Below are 22,927 nucleotides of genomic sequence, written 5' to 3'. Positions count from 1 at the left end.
TCTACTTAGTTGTTTCTCTTTCCCATTTATAGTAGTAAAAACACCACTTCACCCCAGTCCTGCATTGAAAAGTAAAGTTTACAAAAGCAGAAAGCAAGTGGCTAAATCCTTCACAGCAGGAACACCATTATCCTGCCCTAATCTCACCTGCAGGCCACTAGCATCTCACAGGCATTCCAGGGCAAAGGTTGACAATCCTTAAGGGATGCCTGGTGCCATATTGTTTCTTTAGCCATCACAGGGGAGCTACGTATAAATGATCTCACAGGACTGAGCACTCTGGGTGAAGTGTCACTGACTGGGATAGAACAGGCAGTAAGGCACGCCTTTCATCCCAGCACTCGGGAGGCAGAGGCAGGCAGATCACTGTGAGTTCGAGGCCAGCCTGGTGGACCAAGTAAGTCCAGGACAGCCAAGGCTACACAGAGCAACCCTTCTTGAAAAACAAAACAAAACAAACAAACAAACAAACAAACAAAAAAGAACAAGCAGTAACATAGTGCCATCAGGCTGTCATGTCCCTACAAAGTAGACTCTTAAGTGTAATCTGTATTTCCCTGAAGGCTAAGGATGGTGAACACATCTTAAGTGTTTAATAGCCAGTTGTCTTCATTTCTTCTTTTTAAATTAAACGTCTTTCATGTATGTGTGTATATCGTGACGTGTATGCACCGTGCATATGTGTGTGTGTGTATCCACAGGGCCCCCCTCCTTTTTTTAACTTCTAATTTTATTGGCACCTGCTGTAATATCGCCTTCTTACCTCTAATTTCATTAGAGTTTTCTTTTCCTTTTGGTTATTTTGGCTGAGGGTTTGTCAATCTTGTTTACTTGTTTGAAAATCCAATTCTTTGGGCTGGAGAGATGGCTCGGCAGTTAAGCGCATTTGCTACTCTTGCAGAGCACTGGAGCTTGGTTCCTAGCACTGAGTGGCTCACAACTGTCTGCAAATCTAACTTTAGTGGCCTCCGTGGGCACCAGAATCCACAGGCACATACCGCACAACAACAAACTTTGAAAACTATCCTAGCCTTGTGTTATTTCATCAATCTCTTCCTTGATCTTCATTTTTTGTTTTTGTTTTGTTTGTTTGTTTTTCAGTTTTTTGAGACAGAGTTTCTCTGTGTAGCCTTGGCTGTCCTGGACTTACTTTGCAGACCAGGCTGGTCTCGAACTCACAGTGATCTACCAGCCACTGCCTCCTGAGTGCTGGGATTAAAGGTGTGTGCCACCACGCCTGGCTTTGTTTGTTTGTTTTTGTTTTTTGAGACAGGGCTTCTCTGTGTAGCCTTGGCTATCCTGGACTCGCTTTGCAGACCAGGCTGGCCTCGAACTCACAGGAGTGTGCTGGGTTTTGTGAGGGACTCACATCAGATCCTGGGATGGGGCCAGTCTTCCAGTTACCCCACCCACAGCCCACGTGATTCTTCTTCTGGCCCAGACGAGAACTTTTCTTCCAGGGATGTGTCATGTGTCATCTCTAATGTCTTGGGGGGTCTGCGGGAAATCTGATGTTGTCACACACAGCGGGGCCTCTGGAGCTGTAATACAAGGCTCAGTGGCCACACACACACACACACACACACATCTTTCTATCTTGCAAGACTACAAGATGATGGCGTCAACTCCAGATGTCATCTGCTCCTACTGATCCAAAATGGCAGTGTGTGTGTGTGTGTGTGTCCATTTGGATCGGGGAACACACTTTTAAATGATTTTACATTTTCACAATTTCGGCTTTTTTTTTTTTTTTTTGACAGGCAGCGTCTTGCTGTTGGGATATCTTTCCTACAGTACAGAGCATGAGGGTTCTTTCTAACAATTGCAGGCGCTTTGTGTGTTCCCTCCCTTTTCTGCAACTTTAAACCCAACTCACGCTCCTTTCTAAATCAAACTGTAGATTAAAAAAAAAAAAAAAATATATATATATATATATATATCTGTCTGCTCTGTCACCGTCTATCTGAACAAGAGCAGTAAAAGCTGGGATTTACAGGACTGCGTGGCATTGTGTTTCATTTTTCAAATGTTTCACTTTTAATTTTAGCCTAGTCAGTATCAGTGATACACGGAATCAAAACAGGGCAACCTCCCACACCCCGCCAAAAACAAAGCACTGTGGACTGTTCCTTGAAGGCAGATATTTCTTTTTCAGTGTGCCTAACAGTGGATTGTAGGCAATTGCTTATTGAATAATGTACTTTGAATCCCTGACGCTGGGAGCCTAGGGGTTTCATCGAATGTCTATTATAATCTGTCGCGGATTAGCATCGCAGACATTTACAGATATTCTGTTGCCAGTATCCATTTTCAGTCTCAGGTTCTGGGGCCGATAAGGGGGTGTGCCCAAACCCAGGGCCCGACCCACCCTTGCGTTGGTTGGTGGGGTCTCGTCGAAGCCACGCCCCTAAGCGGTCCTCCGCTGTGGAGGGCGTGGCGATGGGACTTCCCTGGGAGGGCCGCGGCCCTCCCTCCCCACCCTCCCACCCCTGCCCGCCCCCCCGGCACGCAGCCCCGCGCACGCGCACGCGCGCCTCCACGGCTGGGTCGCGGCTGGAGTGAGGACGCGCTCAGTGGAGCAGCGGAGCTACGGCGCTGCTGCCACAGCTGCTCAGGAGGGGAGCATGTCTGCAACTCGAGCCAAGAAAGTGAAGATGGCCACCAAATCGTGCCCGGAGTGCGACCAACAGGTGGGCCGGGCCGGCGCGAGGGAGCGGGCGGGGCGGGCTGGGCGGGCGGCCGTTGCTCCGCGGCGGTTGGCGGTGCGCGGCGGCCCGTGGCCCGGCGCGGGTGGCGGGGGCCTGGAAGCGGGGAACGGGCGCTGCCCGTCCTGGTCCCGGGTCGGCCCGAGGAACCCCTGTCTCCCCCGATGGCTTTGTTCGGGGTTGGGGAAGAGCACGGTGGTGCTGCTCCTCCACGGTCGCCCCACCAACCTGGGTGGCAGCAAAAAAAAAAAAAAAAAAAAAACAGACAAAAGGACAGTAACGGTGCTAACTTTTTGCAAATCTGTAGACTTCCGGAACGCCGCAAAACAAACCCCAGTTTTAATGTGTGATTTGTAGTCCTTCCATTACGTTGTTAACGGAACACGATCGAATAAAGTCGGCGTTGAGGCTCTTGCTCTCTGCGTGCGCCCCATCCCACTCCTGCTATTTACTCTTGTAATTTTGACATGTTTGCTTCCGGATATTTAAAGAATAAAATATGCGGCTTCGTGAATTTGAAGTCAGTCATATTTAGGTTGAATCCATGGAGTAGTAGTCGTAATTTTAAAATAACAATCATTTTTTCATTCATTAAAGAAATATTTAAGTGCGCCTTATTTCAGCGTGATGAACAAAAACTCGCTCAATTAAAACCATCCTTAAGGCCCTTCTTGCCGGTATGCAGATCCGAGTATACTTATGTTTCCACAGAACGAATCTTTCTAAAATGACTACCTTTCTCCTCCCCTCCCCCTTCCTTCTCTCTTATTCTGTCTCCGGAGTCACTTGAAATGGGTGGAGTCTTAAAATAAGCCGATTTTTAATATATTACTTAGGGCGCGTTCTTGTAGGTTTCCTAAATCTTTTAACAAAAAGGTATGATGTGTTTTATTCAGTGTGATTTATAGGCAATGTTAAAAATGCTGATCACGGAAAGTGGTGCAAGCAGAGTCGATAGAGCGTACCAGGATGCATTACAAAAACAGTCATGTTTTCCAAAGTGTAGCGTTACGCGCATTCTTTCCACCAAACTAAATTTTATCAAACTTGGACTTTGTGATCAGCCTGCTGGCAGATGACTTCGATGTTTAAATCATTTCCAGTTAAGGCTTATATAATATGAATTAATGCATTCAGTTTCTGTAGGACACAAATCCCTATAAATCCTTTTCTTGTTTTACTTGGCATAAAGTAATCTTTTGGGGGGGGGGGAATATCTGTTTTTAATAGCCCAGCCAGGGGCCAGTGAGATGGCTCAGCAGGTGAAGGAGGTTTCTGCTCAAGGCTGACCTCCTGTGTTAGATCCCCAGTGCCTATGTAAAGGCGGAAGGAGAAAACTGACTACACTGACCTCTGACCTCCACATCCGTGCTGTGGTACTCAGACCTACACAGTCGTATACACACTGATGGTAATAAAAACTGAAACGTGAAAAAAGCAAGCAACCCATAAACCCTGGCCAGTGGAAGAGCAGAAGACGGTAAAGTTGTGCTCGTCTTTGAGACTGTTGACGAAATCAGGTTTTATTTGGGAAGATGACAGTCATCTTAGCATACAAATGCACCTACCTGTATCTTTTTCCATTTTAATGTTGCATATATTTGTGTTCGTCCATGGGAGTCAGAGGACAGCATGTGGCAGTCTGCTCTGTCCTTCAAGTGAGATGCGCAGGTTTGGAATTGAGATTTGGCAGCTGGTCGGTCCCCTTAACTGCTGAGCCTTTTCCCAGGCCCCAATGCATTCCTTTGAATAAAACCAACTCGATCTTGGTCTGTTTTGGATGCAATAATAAATTCCACAGACTGGACATACTAATCTGCATTAATCTGTTTTTTCACAGTTCTGATGGAGTTGAAGGCCAGGGTGTGCTCTAGTGCATGTCCTCTTGGCTTGTGGACGCCAGGTTGTCTTCTTGGTGTCCCCATGAGGCAGAACTTTTTACTCTAGTCTCATTAAGGCCACTGATCCCATTAGGAGATTCCACTTTACTTAAACTCAATTATCTTTTGAAAAGCCTTACTGGGAAATTCTATCACACTGGGGTTTAGGGATTCATTATGCAAATTTTGGACAGTGGACACAATTTAATCCTTTCTAAACTAGGAACTTGGCTTTGTCTTCTTGGCTTCTCAATACTGAAGAGAATATATATGACGGCAAATGGGTTTTTGGTGATTTCCTACTGGTAAGGTTCGAATCCAGGACCTTGAACCCTTTGATTTTTTTTTTTTAAATAATAGTAATTGAGTTGAAGAAAGTAATAGGTTAATTTTAGCTTTCTAATTACTTCAAAAAATAGAGGATTTTAGCTTTCAACTAGAAAAAAATTATAATTGCAAGTAACTTTTAAAACAAAACACTAGGTTTTGCCAAGATTATAAATTATTTCATAAATATTGAGTTACATCTTGCTTATAGTTTTCTTTCTTTCTTTTCTTTCCTTTTTTTTTCTTCCGAGACAGGGTTTCTCTGTGTAGCCTTGGCTGTCCTGGACTCACTTTGTAGACCAGGCTGGCCTCGAACTCACAGCGATCCCCCTGCCTCTGCCTCCCAAGTGCTGGGATTAAAGGCGTATGCCACCACGCCTGGCACCTAGATAGTTTACAAACATAAGTGGCAAATCTTTAAGATTTCTCCAGTTGGCTAGATCTTCTAAACTTAAAAAACTGGTACAAGCCGGGCGTGGTGGGACACGCCTTTAATCCCACCACTTGGGAGGCAGGGGCAGGTGAATCTCTTGTGAGTTCAAGGACAGCCTGGTCTACAAAACAAGTCCAGGACAGTCAGGGCAGTTACACAGAGAAACCCTTTCTTGAAAAAAACCAGAAAAAAAAAAGTTCTGGTTGTCTTGTGAACCAGAATTCTTGAAAAGAAACTGTCTTACAAAGGCTGATTGATTAAAACTTGAGTGATGTGGAGAGGAGGGAATGTTACTGGCTCCATTACAACTTGAGCTATCTTTAGCCCACTAACAGCCATTGCCTGCCCCTCTCTGTGTCAGACCTAAGTCTGAAAAGATAAAAAGCCTTTGGGATGAATCAGCTTAAAACCCTAATTTCTGACCAGTCAAAGGGCTAACAGACTTGTGAGATGACACGGAGGCCTAGCAAGGGTGTCTCAGTTGGCTGTCACCTCCTGCTTAGTGTGTCCGCCTGTGTATGTGGAAAGTGCTTTGATCGGGAGTCTGTTCTCTTACATGACAAGTTCATGGAGCTGCTTTCATGTTGGAACATAGCGTTTGGGGAACCTAAATCTGTTCCCAGGTCTTGGTTCCTCTGTATTTAGCACCAGAACCCCCACCCCCACCCCCACCCCTTTCCGGAAGTGCTGGGTGTTTGCATCAACAATCTCAATCTCTCATGTTTTAATGTGAGCCTGGCCTTTAAAGGCTGAGCCATCTCTCCAGCCCTCAGTTTCTTTCTAAGTAATCGCCGTTTTTTATCCTTGTTATTGACCTCAGAAAACAAAAACAATGAGATATCTTTTCTTTTTTCTTTTTTTGGTTTTTTTGAGACAGGGTTTCTCTGTGTAGCCTTGGCTGTCCTGGACTCACTTTGTAGACCAGGCTGGCCTCAAACTCACAGTGGTCCACCTGCCTCTGCCTCCTGAGTTCTGGCACTAAAGGTGTGCTCTACCACGCCCAGCCCCCCAACAATTAGATTTCTATAAATGAGTTTTCTGTATTGGTTTTGGTTATTTTAGGGATTAAATTAATGAAATACTGTAGTGCCCAAACCTTTTTTTTTTTTTTTTTTTTTTGGTAGCATTTGAAAAACTTTTTTTTTCTTTTCTGGACAATTTCAAGTCCAAATTTTTGCTTGCAGATTCTATCAGTTTTACCATTTTTATATCTAATAGGTTTTTCTTCTCCCACAAATACCTCTTGAATGTCTGTTTTGTGCTGGACACGGGTCTAGTCACCAGTAATATGACACTGAGCAAATGTGTACCCAACTCCTTTTCCCCTTTAAAATATACAACGTAAGTATTTTTAAAAGAATAAATTGGTAAATAATGAATCCTAATAAATAATGCTTTTGATTTTTTTTCATGAAAAATAAAAAATAACACCAGAACTTAAATTATTATTAACTTAATGTCAAATGAAATTTAAGGAGTGTTTAGGGTATTTTTATAAAACCCCCCTAATGCTATAAATTAACGAGACTGACATTACTTAAACAAATTGTTCAACCTGCTTGAAAATTCTTTTTATGGGATCTGATTGCAGTGGTTGTGGTGTGTTTTTGTTTCGTTTCGTTTGTTTGTTTGGTTTTAAATTTCTGGGGCAGGAGTTGAGAGGGATGTGCCATTTTAAAACAGGATTTTAGAATGAATTAGCTCAGACATAGGAAAGTATCTTGAGTGGAACTCATTAAAAGAAATTATCTTGCCAAGCAGGTGGTGGCCCAGGCCTTTAATCTCAGCACCGAGAGACACAGGCAGGCGGATCTTTGTGAGTTTCAGGCCAGCCTGGTCTACTGATAGATTTTTAGGACAGCCAAGACTACACAGAAAAATCTTGTCTGGAAAAACAAACAAACAAAAACAAAAAAATAAAGGAAATCATCTTATCAGTTGAATTAGTTATTGGGCACCTGGGCCTCAAAACCAATTTCCACCTGTTAATTATAGAAATAGTTTATATAATTTTACTTCTTATTTTTTCTTTGGAGGTATTGTTGAATTCAGTACATGCTAGGCAGGTACTCTACCATTGAATTATTACATTCCTAACTGTAAAAAAATTTTTTTTCTTGTGACAGTGTCTAAACAGGCTGCCTAAACTAACCTTGAACTGATTGTGATTGTTCAGCCCAGGCAGGTCTCGAACTTGTGTTCTCCTTCCCTCAGCCTTCTGTGCTAGAATTATAAGTCACATCACCGCGTCCTGCTGTGGTCCTTTGCCTTTTTAATTACTTAGCTAATTAGGGAATGTGTGTACAGCTGCTCCCATGTATGTATATAGGGTACAACTGTTGAGAGTTGGTTCTCTCCTGTCTCTTACCTGGTATTGAATTTAGATCATCAGACAGTTGTTGTCTCTTAAGTGTAAATTAAAGATCTTGTGTTGTAGTGGGCATGGTGACACAAGCTTGTCATTCTAGCACCTGGGAGGTAAAGGCTCTTAGAAGAATCAAGAATTCAAGGGTAACCTTTGCTATATAGGAAGGCCAGTTTGGGCCACATGAGGCCCTGTCTCAATAAAGTGAACACCAGGGCAGCTGAGGTGGTTTGTTCAGTGGGTGAAGGTGTTTGAAAGCAAGCCTTATAACTCGAGTTCGAATGCTGGGTGTGGTGGCGCACGCCTTTAATCCCAGCACTCGGGAGGCAGAGGCAGGCAGATCGCTGTGAGTTCGAGGCCAGCCTGGACTACAAAGCAAGTCTAGGACAGCCAAGGCTACACAGAGAAACCTTGTCTCGAAAAACCAAAAACCAAAAACCAAACCAAAACAAAACAAAAAAACTCCAGTTCGAAGCCAAGTAAAAGTGGAAGGAAAGTAGACTCCACAGGGCCCCCACCTCTCTCCTACACATACACATGCCACTAATGATAATAATAATATATATATTTTTTTTGTTTTTGTTTTTTGAGACAGGGTTTTCCTGTGTAGCCTTGGCCATCCTGGACTCACTTTGTAGACCAGGCTGGCCTCGAACTCACAGCGATCTGCCTGCCTCTGCCTCCTGAGTGCTGGGATTAAAGGCATGCGCCACCACGCCCGGCTAATAATAATATTTTTAAAATGAAAAAGATCCAGTGTTCAGTACTTGAATGTAAAAATAGAAGTGCTTTCCCTGCTGTGGTGTTAATAGCCCTCAGTTGTTTGGGTTCCGCTCATGTGAGCAGTGCTTGGTTTGGTCCATTTCTTGTTTTGTCCTTTTGTGAACCGTGGCTGATCTACCTTTTCAGTTTCCATTCCTTATTCTAGCTGGGCCTCTCAATCTTCTGTTTATCTTAACCACAACCTTAACCACCCTCTTTTTCTCAATTTGCTATAGACTGCTGTCAACTTAACAGTTTAGGCAGTGTAACTGCCTTTTATCATATTTAACCTCCCCGGTCCTGTTGTGTGAAGATTCTCATTGGCCACTCGTATCTGCGCACACTTTCATTGCGTTTAGTATTGATGAGACTGGCGCTGTAAGATCCTCAGGTGTCATAAGCGCTAGGAAAGTGTCAGTGCTTGTGAAATGATAGCTGCCTCAAAGAGCTTTTAATCTGTGGTTCGCCAAGAGCTTCCGTAAGTGCTGAGAAACTCAGCAATGCAAGAAGAGTAATCCAGTTTTTCTTTCTCCCCTGCAGATTCCTGTCGCATGTAAATCATGTCCCTGTGGTTACATATTCATTAGCAGGAAACTACTAAATGCAAAACATTCTGAGAAATCACCACCCTCCACAGGTAATTGTAAAACTTAAACAGAGCAGTTTAGCTCGTGGCACTGGTTTATTTTCACACAAAGTTAACCCCTTATAGCACTGATACAGTTTGTACTACAGCTTTTATTTTTATCTATTTAAAATTGTGTTTAAACACATTAAAACTATCTTAATAAGAATAGTAATTGCTGTTGGGTAGGTGAAGGGCACAGCCTCCCATCTGACTGTCACCACCCTCTCCCTGCTGCTCTTTGTCCCTGTCCTGTCTGTAGAGTCACAGCTTGTGAGACCCTTTGTCTGGCTCCTGTCACTGCACAAGGTATTTGGCGTCACTGTCTTTGTTTTCTGGGTTAGTACAGCTCTTTCTATGGATATGCCATCATCTGTCACTTCGCCTTTTGGGAGGACATTGTCTTTTTGTTCCCGTTCACAATGCTAGTAAAATTTGTAATAACGTCGAATTTTTTTGTTTTATTTTTTATTTTTGCTATTTTGTTTTTGTTCTTGGTTTTCGAGACAGGGTTTCTCTGTGTAGCCTTGGCTGTCCTGGACTAGCTTTGTAGACCAGGCTGGTCACGAACTCACAGCGATCCGCCTGCCTTTGCCGCCCGAGTGCTGGGCTTAAAGGCGTGCGCCACCACACCCTGCTCTATTTTTTGTTTGTTTTTTAAGCTTACAATTATGTCATTTCTCCTATTCCTTTCCTCCCTCCATTCCCTCCCTGTACAACCACATACTCTTTCTCAAGTGCCTGACCTCTGACCTCTTTTTCTTTAGTTGTTGTTGTGTATATGTGTGTGTATGAGAGTGTATTCCTAAATACAGAAATACAGCCTGCTCACTCCATATAACATTAACTGTACGTATGTGTTTTCAGGGCTGACCATATGATATTAGATAGTTAATTGGTGTGCCCCTCCTTGAGGAATATTATTTCTCTCCCTCTTGGCGTTCCTTAGCTTTGTGTTGAGGGCTCATGAGCTTCCTTTCTCATCCCTGTTGAGGTCTTGTTTAGGCAGCCATGTTGGTGAGACTTCATGGGGCTCACCCATGAGACTTGTGCAAACTTCCTGTTCCTCCAGCACTTAGAGTCCTTTACCCCTTTCCTTAGTGTTCCCTGAGTCTTAGGAGCAGGAGCTGGGCTGTAGATGCCCCAGCTGGGGCTGGACTCCACACTCTGCATTGTAGTTGGTTATGGTTTTCTGCAGTGATTTCCATCTGTTGTAAAGAGAAGGTTTTTGTTGTTGTTGTTTTGTTTTTGTTATTTTTTGTTTTTTTGATGAAGAGTAAAGTTTTTTGTTTGTTTGTTTGTTTTAATAATGTCTGGAAAAGAGTAACTTGGTTCAATATGACTGGAATTTATTTTTCACAATTCCCTGCTTGAGAGTATTTGGAAAATATTTTTGCTTATACTTGTTTCTTTTTTGTTAATGTGGACAAATTGGATTTATTCAATAGGCATGTTTATTAAAGGATAAACCTTGTTAATTTAATAAAACTAGAAAAGTGAATTCAGAAAGAGTACATTGGCTGGGTGGTGCACGCCTTTAGTCCCAGCACACAGGGACGCAAAGGCAGGTAGACGTGTGTGTGTGTGTGTGTGTGTGTGTGTGTGTGTGTCAGGTCAGCCAAGGTTACATGGTGAGAGAGACCCTGTCTCAAAAATGAATGAATGGAGAGACCCTCGCATGAGCATGGGCTCTCCTGTGATGCCGTGCTCATTGCTGTCCTGGAGTTTATGTTCTCATGTGTGTGAGGTAGACAGTGCAGATAAGCATGGGAGAGAGCCAAAGGGCCAGTCCTGTCATGTGACCGGAGGCCATATTTGGTATAAATGCTTATGACAGTCTTTCTGAGGTAATGATATTTAAGCTGAGCCTGAGCAGGAGGAAGCGGGTAGCTGTGATAACAGGCGGCTATTCCAGGAAGATGAAAGAGTAAATAGTAGAGTTAGGGCCAGTGAGATGGCTCAGGGGGTCAAGAAAGATGCTTGACGAACAAGCCTAGAAACATGAACTCAGTTTTCAGAACCATGTAAACGTAAAAGGAGAGAACTGAGATGTAGGCTGTCCTCCGCCTTCCCAGGTGGACTGCCAACACGAGGCTAACTTGGGTCATTTGAAACTCAATTAAAAAAACAAACAACAACAAAAAACAGAGGAGGTAGATGGTCTCCATGGGAATGGCACCCCAGGGTGTCCTCTGGTCTCCATTTGTGCACATACAAGTGTACACACACACACACACACACACACACACACACACGTAAAAAAAAAAAAAAAAGAAAAGAAAAGAAAGAGTTATCTTGGTAATCCATACTTTATAGGGAATTTTAAGAAGTACATTTGAAAGCCGGGTGTGGTGGCGCACACCTTTAATCCCAGCACTTGGGAGGCAGAGGCAGGTGGATCGCTGTGAGTTCAGAGGCCAGCCTGGTCTACAGAGTGAGTCCAGGACAGCCAGGGCTACACAGAGAAACCCTGTCTTGAAAAACAACAAAACAAAACAAAAAAGGTCATTTAAAAAATATAATTGATGTATAATACTTGTAAATATCTATAGGGTTTAACCCAAACGTTTAAATCGTACAAGTGATGTATATGGCCAGAGCTATTAGCATTTGTATTTCCTCAAACACTTATTTCTGTAATGGGAGCTTTCGGATATTTTAGTTATTGGAAATCTGTTGTAAATTATCGTAAACTGTAGTTACCAAACTACGCTAAGAACACTGTCGAATTTTATCTTGGTACATGTTACTTATTCTATTTTTATTCCTGTCCTTTGTGCCTTCCCATAACCACTGTTGTGGAAACATGACAATATACAGCATTGCTGGTTTGTCCACTGTTTATTTAATTTAATGCAATGTTCTCTGTGAGGTTAGTCTTCATTGTCAGCTTTATTGGATTTAAAGTCACCTAGGAAACATGTCTCTGGGCATAATGGAGGGGTTTTCCAGAGCGTTAACTGAGGAGGGAAGAGCTTCCCTGAGTGTGAACACCATTCTGTTGGTTATGGTCCTAGACTTAAAGCTCATGCATACATGGGTATGTGATTTTACTCTCCAGTTTATCTTTGATGAACACTGAGTTAATTCCAAGCTATGGAGAGCCACTGTTATGAGTGGTATTGGAGTAAACAGAGAAGTCTAGGCAAGTCTTTCATGTGTTCATTTGATTTGCCTTATATGTGTACCTAGTAATGGAGTCATTGGGTCATATATGATACTTCTAGTGTGCTTAAAAAAAAAATCTGCACTGTTTTCCATAGAGGTTATACTGTGTTTTTATGAGCATAAAAATATGTACAGCAAGCACAAAAGACATAACTCTCACCTCAAAATCATAGAGAATTTATTCTGATGCCAAATATGAGATAACCCAGGAACACAGATGTAGCCTGCCTTAAATCTCATGCTCTAAAATGGTAACAGCTTGATGAAGTTTTAAAAAGTAAGAGAACAAGAAAGGCTACAAGTCCAGGCGCTTTTCAAATACATTAGTAGAAACACTAGGTAGGTGAGTTAAAGCAGAACAGGGAAAGCTCTGCTGTTAATCTGATGCTGTTGATGACACTGAGATTTTTACTTAGTGGAAGCTAGTGAGCTCTGATAGGTTTCAAACCACTTTGTCTGTTAGTCAGAAGGATAAAAGGTAGCCAGGGTAAACTGTGTTAGGTTCTGCGCCTGCAGCCTTCCGTCTCTCCACAGTCATTGAAGTTCTGTTGAGTTAATCCGCCTTGCAGTTCACCGGCAAGTGTGCATTTTTACAGGATCTTTTGTACTTAAACAGTAGGACTAGGCAAAGCCTTTTCATAGTGCAGTCTTAAAGCAATGGTTAGAAATTTTAAGTGTACCTAACCTAGTATCTGGAATTCTTTTTGAGTAGGCATGTAACTTAAGACTTTGTTTATAAGCACAAGGAATTAGGTGAAATTTCAAGGCATCATATTGCAATAGCAAATGTTAACAACCATACGTCACAAGTAGGAGATTGGTTAAAATAGGGTACATCATTTAGAGAACAGTATGTACTAGTTAGAGTGATAAAAATTTTTATGTACTGACCATGGAAAACTTTTCAAAGCAATGTTAAGTGGTAGAACTCCATTAGTCCCTGCCCTCAGCACTGGGGAGTGTATGGCCTATTATAAACAGCGAGGAGTTTTTGGGCTGGAGAGATGGCTCAGCCATTAAAGCGTAGGCTCACAACCACAACATAAGGCAAGGAATTTGTAAATGTTTACAATTAATTTTGGTGAGAAGAAGAGAGATAAGTTTTACAAATAAAGGACTATTAAGAAATAACTGGAGCCAGGCATGGTGCCTTTAATCCCAGTATTCAGGGATGTCTACAAAGTGAGTCCAGGACAGCCAAAGCTACACAGAGAAACCCTGTCTTGAAAAACAAAACAAAGAGAGAGACACACACACACACAAACAGACAGACATAAGGACCAGTGGGATGGCTCAGTGTGCTGGGTGGAGACATCTGTTGTCAGTCTGAGTGTGATCCCCAGACCCATGCAGTGGAAGGAAAGAACTGACTACACAAGTTGTCCTCTGCCCTGCACATGGCACATTCGTGCATGCACATGCACACAAAACCACACATGATAAGTAATAACAAAAAATAATGTTTTGGGCGGAAACCTAGAACCTTAGGCAATTATTCTTTAATGTATTTCCAAATGAGATACGTGTTACATTTTTGTTGTATGAAATAGATAAGTATTTTTAAAAAGAGAAATGGACCAGCAGCTAAGAGCATTGACTACTACTCCCCCAGAGGACTGTGGTTCAATTCCCAGTATCCTTATGAGGCTCACAAATGTCTATGACTCCAGTTCCAAGGACTTCAGCGGCTCCTTCTGGCTTCTGGAGCATTGTATGCATGTGGTACATAGAAATACATGTAGACAGAACACTTGTACACATAAAATAATAGTGTAAGAATTGTTATTAATTGAGGATTGCATTTCTAAAATGAATGGTTGACTGACAGTTTAAGAATTATGCTTTTTAAAGGGGTAGAGGTGTAGATTAGCGGAAGAATGCCTCTTGCATACGCAAAGCTTTTGGCTCAATACCTGTCACTGTTGCTTTAAGCTGTGTTGCCCCTCGTGTGTGTGCGCTGGCACCATGTGCTGCATTAAGCATGGGAGTCAGACAGTAGCTTTCAGAAGTCTGCTTTCTTTTCACCATGGTACAGGGATAAAACTCAGACTGTCAGGCCTGTGCAACTTCTTTACCCACTGAGCACCGCCCCCCCCCCCCCCAAAAGCTTTGCAATGAAGCCTGACGTTCAATATCTATATTACTGTGTGGCCCCTGCTGGCCTAGAACATGGTGTGAGCCCAGGATGGTCAGGTCTTCCAGGTGCTAGCATTTGTGGGCCTGCACCACCGCATCCAGTGCTGAGAGATTTCTGTAAAAGAAGAACTGAAGGAAACTCTGCTTCTTAACATTGTGAATCTACCAAGCCCACATTTACTTACTAGGAACACATGTGCTGGCATGCACGTTGGAAGTGGGGTAAGAAGACAGCATGCCAAAACTGGTTCTCTCTCTTACCATGTGGGTTCCAGGGATCAAAGTGCTCCTCGCCCCCAGACCATCTCAGCCTCCCCAGAGTATTTCTAAATCAACTATTTAGCCAATTACCATTACTAAGGGAGTGTTAATTAACTCAGTGTGCTCTATATCTTTAAGTTTATTTTCCAGATGGAGACTCTCATTAGAGGTACCATTTTACAGTTAATTACTGGCCGTATCTTTTCTTTCTAGAATGTTAACTATAAAACTTGTAGAATAAAATGCCAGCAGAGGTGGCACAGGCCTTTAATCTCAGCATTCAGGGAGGCAGAGGCAGGTGGATCTCCTGAGTTTGAGGCCTCAAAACAAACAAACAAAACCATACACACACACACACAAACTTGGTTTTTGTTTTTTTTGTTTTTGTTGGTGTTTTTTTTTTTTTTTTTTTTTTTTTTGGTTTGTTTGTTTTTCAAGACAGGGTTTCTCTGTGTAGCCTTGGCTGTCCTGGACTCACTTTGTATACCACGCTGACCTCGGACTCACAGCGATCCGCCTGCCCCAAGTGCTGGGATTAAAGGCGTGCGCCACCACGCCCGGCCCCATATTTTTTATATGGGTGCTGAGGATCAAGCTTGAGTTGTCATGCTTGTGTGACAAGCACTTGCTAAGCTGTCTCTTCAGTCCCTAAAAGAAAAGAAAGACCTTTAAAACTGAAAACACCGTACTGTTTTAAAACATTAATGAACATTTCTTAATATTGAATATTCAGCTGTTTAGTTAGGGTTCTGTTGCTGTGAAGAGACACCATGACCACCACAGCAATTTTTTCTCCTGAGACAGGCTGTCCTGGACTCAATTCGTAGACCAGGCTTGCCTCGAACTCCCAGAGATCTGCCTACCCCTGCATTTCTGAGCACAGCAGATCTTAATAAGGAAAACATTGAACTGGGGCTGGCTCACAGTTCAGAGGGTCAGTCCATTATCATCATGGCGGGAAACATGGCGACGTGCAGGCAGACATGGTGCTGGAGAGGGAGCTGAGAGTTCCACATCTGAGTCAGCAGGCAGCAGGAACACACACACACACACACACACACACACACACACACACACACACACACACACACACACACACACACACACACACACACACACACACACACACACACACACACACACACACACTGCCTTGAGCTTCTGAAATCTCAAAGCCTACCCTCAATGACACACTTCCTTCAACAAGGCCATACCTACCCTCCAGTAATGCCATCCCTATGTGTCTGTACGGCCCATTTTCCTTCAAACCATGACACCAGCTTCTGTTCATATTCTGTTTCCCCACTGTCCTAGTTTGCTTTCTGTTGCTGTGATAAGACACTGACCAGAAAGCTTTGTTGTGCTGGTATCCTAGTGATGTAGGCGAGCACATTCCTTAAGTGACCTGTTTTTTATAAGTTGAAAGTCAGGTCTAAAACTGATGCGACTGGCTTTCATTGCCGGTTCTGCTTCTGCTTGTGATGAGCATTCTTTAGACCCGCCAGACATTCTGCAAGAAAGGTGGCAGGCAGCAGCCCCACAGCGTGACCCAACACAGGAAGGGAAAGCGGTGGGTGGCAGGAAACAGTGCACTGCAGCGGGCAGGCCAAGCTATTCTCCCTAAAGCTGCTAAAACTATAGAGAAGACTGTGCTGAGACTCCAGTGTGTTGAGCCCAACTGCGGACCTAAGGGAGCACTAGCTCTTGAGAGAGGTGAACTTTTGACCGGGGAGGCTATGTAAGGAGAGAGGGCGCTGGTCCAGGTGTAAGCTGACTTCCTTATGAAGACAATAAAAACACAAGCTTTTACTCAAAACCAACAAAAAAAACACGAGACTGGATTGTTTATTTGTATTTTTTACCTGACTATAACAGATAATTCGAGTCTGTCTGTCATTTAGTGATGTTGGTAGTTGATGTTTAATTCATTGCAAGTTAAAAAGTGGTGATACTCTGATCTCTCACTCATTTGTTTTGTAGGTTTAATAACTTACAAATGAAAATTTTCTCTGCTTGCTCTTTGTTTAGCAAATGATGTAGCCTAACTAGAAAGACAACAACAGGCTCTTTAATATTATTTATAATATATGTCCATATCTGTGTGTATAATGCGCATGCGTATGAATATATAGTGGCTTATATAATTATCTGTAGCGCCATGTATATGTGGCTAAGTAGTTTGAACTTTTAATATCATATACTGGAAGTTTTAGGATATTCTTGTTACAGCTGTGTTGCTATTGTTTTGTTTTCTTTTAATTAATTTATTTTATTTGCATTGGTGTTTTGCCTGCACGTATGTCTATGAGAGGATGTCAGATCCTCTGGAACTAGAGTTACAGACAGTTGTGAGCGGCCATGTGAGTGCCGGGAATTGAACTCAAAACCTCTGGAAGAGCAGCCAGTACTCTTAACCACTGAGCCATCTCTCCAGCCCCTTGTTTGTTTTTGAGACAGGATCTCTTTAGGTAGTTCTGGCTGTTCTGAAACTCTATGTAGACCAGGCTGTCCTCAAACTCACAGAGATCCACCTGCCTCTGCTTTCCAAGGACATGCGACGCTATGTGTCTCCACCCCCCTCCCCCTTAAAGATCGGCTCACTGCGTAGCTCCCACTGGTCCTGAAGTCGCCATCTTTCCCTCCTAACAATTGTAAAGTTGGGTATTTGGGAAGTTAGCTCTCTGATTTTTGAAGTTAGATGCATTTTGAAGTAAAAATATTTTAATCTTACATTTTGATTTGTTTGGCGTACGGGGAGTAGCTTCTTGCAGTGATGAATCACTGTAGTAGTAAAGTGTCTGGGTTTCTTACTCCATTTATGGAACAAGATTCTGTTACATCAGCGATTAAGTGAAAATTCCTTGTTTTCTGTGTCATATGTCATATGGGTGCTCTGTGCTTTTTTTTTTTTTTTTTTTTTTTTTTTTTTTTTTTTTGCTAACCTTTGTTATGCCTAAGGCCAGTTTTGCGTCTGTACGTTTGACATACTTAATTCAATCAGTAATTTAGGGGCAGGAAGCAGCGGACTCACCCTCCACCCTCTCCGCGTATTTCACTGTGTTAAACTTGGAAAGATGATGAACAGAGCAGAAGGGTTGTGGTGGAGTAGTTCAAACTTACAGGGGCTGAAATTACAGCTGCCAAATGTTTTCCCTCACAAGAGTGTCTCTAACGGGCGCAGATCTGAATCCCGAATCTTTGTCCTGTGTGTGTGTCTGTGTGTGTGTTGGGGGAGTGGGGGGTGGGATGGCCAGAGTTGTGTGTGTGTGTGTGTGTGTGTGTGTGTGTGCGTGTGTGTGTGTGTGTCTGTGTGTCTGTGAGAGAGAGACAGAGAGAGAGAGAGAGAGAGAGAGAGAGAGAGAGAGAGGTGTGTGGCTGGAGTTGTACAGAAGCACAAAATAGCCAGAAAGTAAAAGGAAGGTGCTGAGAACTTGGACAAACAGTTGTTGTGAAGCCCTAAAATAAATCACTTTTATTCATCCGTACAGAAAACAAACACGAGGCCAAGAGGAGGCGAACAGAGAGAGTTAGGAGAGAGAAGATAAATTCTACAGTAAATAAAGATTTAGAAAACAGAAAGCGATCTCGAAGTAACAGCCATTCAGACCATATCAGACGAGGAAGAGGAAGACCGAAAAGCACGTCTGCCAAAAAGCACGAGGAAGAGAGAGGTACGGCTAACCCCGCAGCCTGCTGTCAAGTGTGCTGATAAGAGACCGTAATTCCTTAAGAGTAGTGAATATAATGGGAGCTTTGAGCTCTCACGCATAAAAAAAATCACAATTCATATTTTGGTTCACAAACATTTCCTGTTTTTCATTGCAGTACTGGGCTTTGATCTCAGTACACAGTCCAGATAAGCCTCGACTACTGAACCACACTCCGAGCCCTTACAAAATACAACACCAAGTCTTACTTGAAACATAAAGGGTTACATTATGTAAAATCCACATTGTTATAAACTGGTGGTAAAAAAAAGTTCAAAGATAATTGTATATTTACGACATATTTCAGATACCTGTAAAAATGTACTTTAAAAAAAAAAGCAAATCTTTATATTTATTTAGAACCCTCAGCCAACACAACTTCATCTTCAATATAATTATTATTTGTTAACTACATTTTGCATTTCTTCAAATACTTAATGTTATATATAAAAATATTTTCTCTAAAAATGCAAATGTTAGCTGGGCGTGGTAGTACACGCCTTTAATCCCAGCACTTGGGAGGCGGATCGCTGTGAGTTCGAGGCCAGCCTGGTCTACAAAGTGAGTCCAGGACAGCCAAGGCTACACAGAGAAACCCTGTCTCAAAAAAATTAAAAAAAAAAAATGCTGCTCAGGAAAGAGGAACAAGTGTGGTTGTAAAGACAAAACTCACCTAGAAAATACTTTTTAGAATATCCGCTTTAAAATACTGAAAAACAACATGAAAAACCTTAATAGTTTTAAAAATAAAATTGAAGAAAGAATCCAAGAAGTATAGGAATAAATGGAGAAGATGTGTGAAAGTCTAACATCTGTAAATAGTTTTAGAATCAGAGAGTGTAGAAGACGGAAGACAAGGACATTGCTGAGGAATTCCAGAAATCTCTGCACACCTGAGACACACTGAAAGGGCCCTGAAGCCCCAGCCCAGGGGAAGGTTAAAGTGAGAACAACGCGTATCGTCGTTCTGCTTAGCCAAAGGAAAAATATCTGGACTTTCAGACAAAAAGAATAATCAGTATATTTGAGTGAATGCAGTGGAATACTGCCTCATGAGGAACATACGGGTCTATATGAATAGCACTAGAAAGTGTTAAAACACAGAAGAAAAGAAGCTACACACAATATCTGATGACATTTATTTTAGTCTTAAGAAAAAATCCATTGGGTCACAAATGAGTGCAGTGTGAACAGGAGGGACTTTCTAGGAAGGGACACAGGGATCTTGTGTTAGTTACAAACACAAGGTTTGTGTTAGTGACTTCTCTGTTGCTGTGATGAGACACCGTGACTGAAAACACCGTGTAGAGGAGGCCTGGGCTTGCGCTTCCAGAATGATACTGGAGCATTATGGTGGAGAGGTGCGGCAGGCATGGTGGCAGGAACAGGATGCAGAAAGCTCACATCTCCCCTACAAGCTTGAAGCAGAGAGGGCAAAGGAGGTAGGCAAACCATTTAGGTCTCAGGGCCCCATCACTCGATGCTGTGCTTCCTTCAGCAAGACCACACCACTTACCTAACCAGCCCGGGACCAGGTGGTCAAATGCCCAAGACTGAGAGGTAGTTTTCGGTCAACCCAACAAACTAACATTTGGGTTGCATGAATATATGCACCTGTCAGAGCACAGTATTTCATGGTATGGAAATTAAGCAGTAACTTAAAAAACAGCTTTTAAAAATGGTTTGAGAGCTAAGCGTGCTAGTGCATGCTTTTAATCCCAGCACTCAGGAGGCAGAGGCAGGTGGATCACTGTGAGTTTGAGGCCAGTGGGGTCTACAAAGTGAGTCCAGGACAGCCAAGACTACAGAGAGAAACCCCCCACGCCCCAACCCAATTTTTAAAAAAATTTTCTCAAGCCGGGCGTGGTGGCGCACGCCTTTAATCCCAGCACTGGGAGGCAGAGGCAGGCGGATCGCTGTGAGTTCGAGGCCAGCCTGGTCTACAAAGTGAATCCAGGATGGCCAAGGCTACATAGAGAAACCCTGTCTTGAAAAACCAAAAAAAAAAAAAAAAAAAAAAAAAAATTTTCTCAACAGTGATACCAGTAGTCAGAAGACAATTTATGTCATTAACTGCAATTTACTGTGAAAGTAGACTAATGATACTTTCTGAAATCCAGGGTTTCAAAAAGTATGCTACCCATTACTCCTTTCTCAGGAAGCAACTGAGTGTTGCATACCCCACAATGAAGAAGAGAGCCAAGAAAGAGCACTGGGATCTAGGACAAAGCAGCCCAGAGAGGAGGAGAGGCTCCATTGGAAGAAGGACTGGGGTGAAACTGGCCTGGAAGCCTCCAGAACAGCCATTTCAGACGCAACAGATTGGGGCACTTGAAGAAACCTTCCCATGAAGATAAAATTATGTGTGAACATCCTGAAAGATGTGTACAAGTAGAAGAGAGCTGAGTTGAATTAGAAACGAGAACTAAGCAAATGAAGAATCACTTAAGGCTGGGGAAGTGCTCAGCAAGCACAGGCCCTGCCGCCAGGCCCGCCGCCTCAGCTGGGGCTTTGAAACCCACAAGGAAGGAGAGAACAGACTCTGACCAGCCATCCTTAGCTTCTACCTGTGTGCACGCGCATTCTCCCCCCCCCCCCCCACTCTCTCTCTCTCTCTCTTACAGAATTAAATAAATAGGATTCTTCTGAGAAAATAGTGGTACGTCAAGAAATGTAAACACACTCACAGTCATAATGTAGACATTGAAAATTGATGTTATTAAAATTGTGGATTAAATATAAGATGAAGGGATAAGCAGAGCGTGTGAGACATGCAAAGAGCGAGCCGCTAATTTTCTAGAGTAGAAGATGAACACAGAAAGCTCAGGAAGGAGTGTCATACAAGAGTGTCACATCGCTGCAGGCTTGTTCCATAGCAGCAGGAAGGAGCAACGCACGGGAAGTAGTAAGAAATTAGAAATATGCACATAAAACCAAAACAAGCCGGCCGTGGTGGTGCACGCCTTTAATCCCAGCACTCGGGAGGCAGAGGCAGGTGGATCGCTGTGAGTTCAAGGCCAGCCTGGTCTACAAAGCGAGTCCAGGACAGCCAAGACTACACAGAGAAACCCTGTCTCGAAAAACCAAAAAAGCAAAACCAAATTTTTTCCAAAACGAATTGGCCAAATTTTTTGTATGCTTAATTTTGATTCATGTAGCAAAATATTAAAATAAAAGTAGAATTATTTTAAAATGTGAAAAATAATTTGGAACATGCCCAAAGATGTTGTTGTGGTTGATTTATGGCTCTAGGGAAGTTTTCTCTTGTTTAATTTTCAGAGTTTCTGCTTTGAACATGGTTTGCTTTTGTTATTGGGTAGAAAAAAGATAGCAATTGCAGAGTAAGTTGTTTTTTCTGTAGTGAGGCTGAAGGGAAGATGTTAGTGTATTCAGAAAGTTATGGTTGGTGACCCAAGTGAAAACTTAATCTTGACAGAGACAGTTCATACTGGTGAGGGGAAAGGAAAATAGGAGATGCTTACAGAAATTATATAAATTAGTAGACAAATAGAATTATAGTCTCCACTTGGTCTTCACTTCAAATTTCATTAAAAAGTTTCAGTTTAGTAGAATTACATAGTGTAGCATTATTTATATGTACACACACACACACACATATATGTTTGCCATTTAAATATTTGAAAGCCTCAAAAAATGTTTTTAAGCTACTGCACCTGCTACCTTTATATTAAGCTTTCCCTTTTTCTTTCAACAGAAAAACAGGAAAAGGAAATTGACATCTATGCTAACCTCTCTGATGAAAAGGCTTTCGTGTTTTCAGTCGCCTTGGCAGAAATAAATAGAAAAATCATCAATCAAAGACTTATTCTCTGATACTTGTCTGCAAAATCTGTTGCCACTTTCTTCAGGATTACATCAGCAAATTCTCAAACAGTTGTGGACTCTCAGGAGCGCTCTGACTGTATGAATGAGGGCCATTGATTGCTTTTTTGTTATTTAGTCCGGTGCCATGCTTTGGGAGCAAAGCTGTATGTTTAGACTTTGCTGGGTTTTCCTTGTTTACCAAGGATTATTATCAGTGTTTTGTGTTGGGATATAACTAAATGTATTTTTTTAAAAACCTACCAAAAATAGTCCCCAAAACTGGATGGATATTTACAGAGTGAAGAAATAGGTGTGAAGGTGGAAATACAAAAACTAGGGCAGTTACAGTGCTTCATAGTTTTCAGGTTTGCACCAGAGATGCAATATTTTAAGTACTGTCAAAAGAGTGACTTTTAAATATATATATTTGAGTCTTTCATCGTAAACAGATTGCATATATACAACTCACTGACTTTTAATAAATTGGTAATTGATATTTTATTGAATGGAGAATTACGAATATAGATTATAAATTCTGTCTTCAATTGACCTTTTTCTTGGCCACTATTTTAATGATTTAAGGTAGGAGTTATATTTTCAGAAATCTTTAGGCAGTTTGAAAATTTGGGTGCTATATGAAGAAAAGCATTTAAGGCTGTGTCATATTTCAGATATAAACACCTTGTTTTCTTGAATGTTTATTTATTGGTTAAAAAAACTTTTCTGTTAACAA

At 42.2% G+C, this 22,927-nt stretch overlaps 1 protein-coding gene across 1 annotated transcript; it reads left to right on the top strand.

Annotated features, from left to right (window-relative positions):
* Positions 1–2,517: 2,517 nt before the first annotated feature.
* C26H16orf87 (chromosome 26 C16orf87 homolog) lies at positions 2,518–22,714 on the top strand. The gene is made up of 4 exons (XM_051168829.1): positions 2,518–2,690; positions 9,013–9,109; positions 18,151–18,333; positions 22,085–22,714. The coding sequence occupies exons 1-4, from the start codon at positions 2,625–2,627 to the stop codon at positions 22,201–22,203; spliced, it is 465 nt and encodes a 154-aa protein (XP_051024786.1). The 5' UTR covers positions 2,518–2,624; the 3' UTR covers positions 22,204–22,714.
* The last annotated feature ends 213 nt before the right edge of the window (positions 22,715–22,927 follow it).

Source organism: Acomys russatus, chromosome 26 (genome assembly GCF_903995435.1).
Source record: "Acomys russatus chromosome 26, mAcoRus1.1, whole genome shotgun sequence".
Classification (NCBI taxonomy): Eukaryota; Metazoa; Chordata; class Mammalia; order Rodentia; family Muridae; genus Acomys; species Acomys russatus.
Note: the sequence above shows the minus strand (reverse complement) of the source record. Positions and strands in the feature narration are given on the sequence as shown.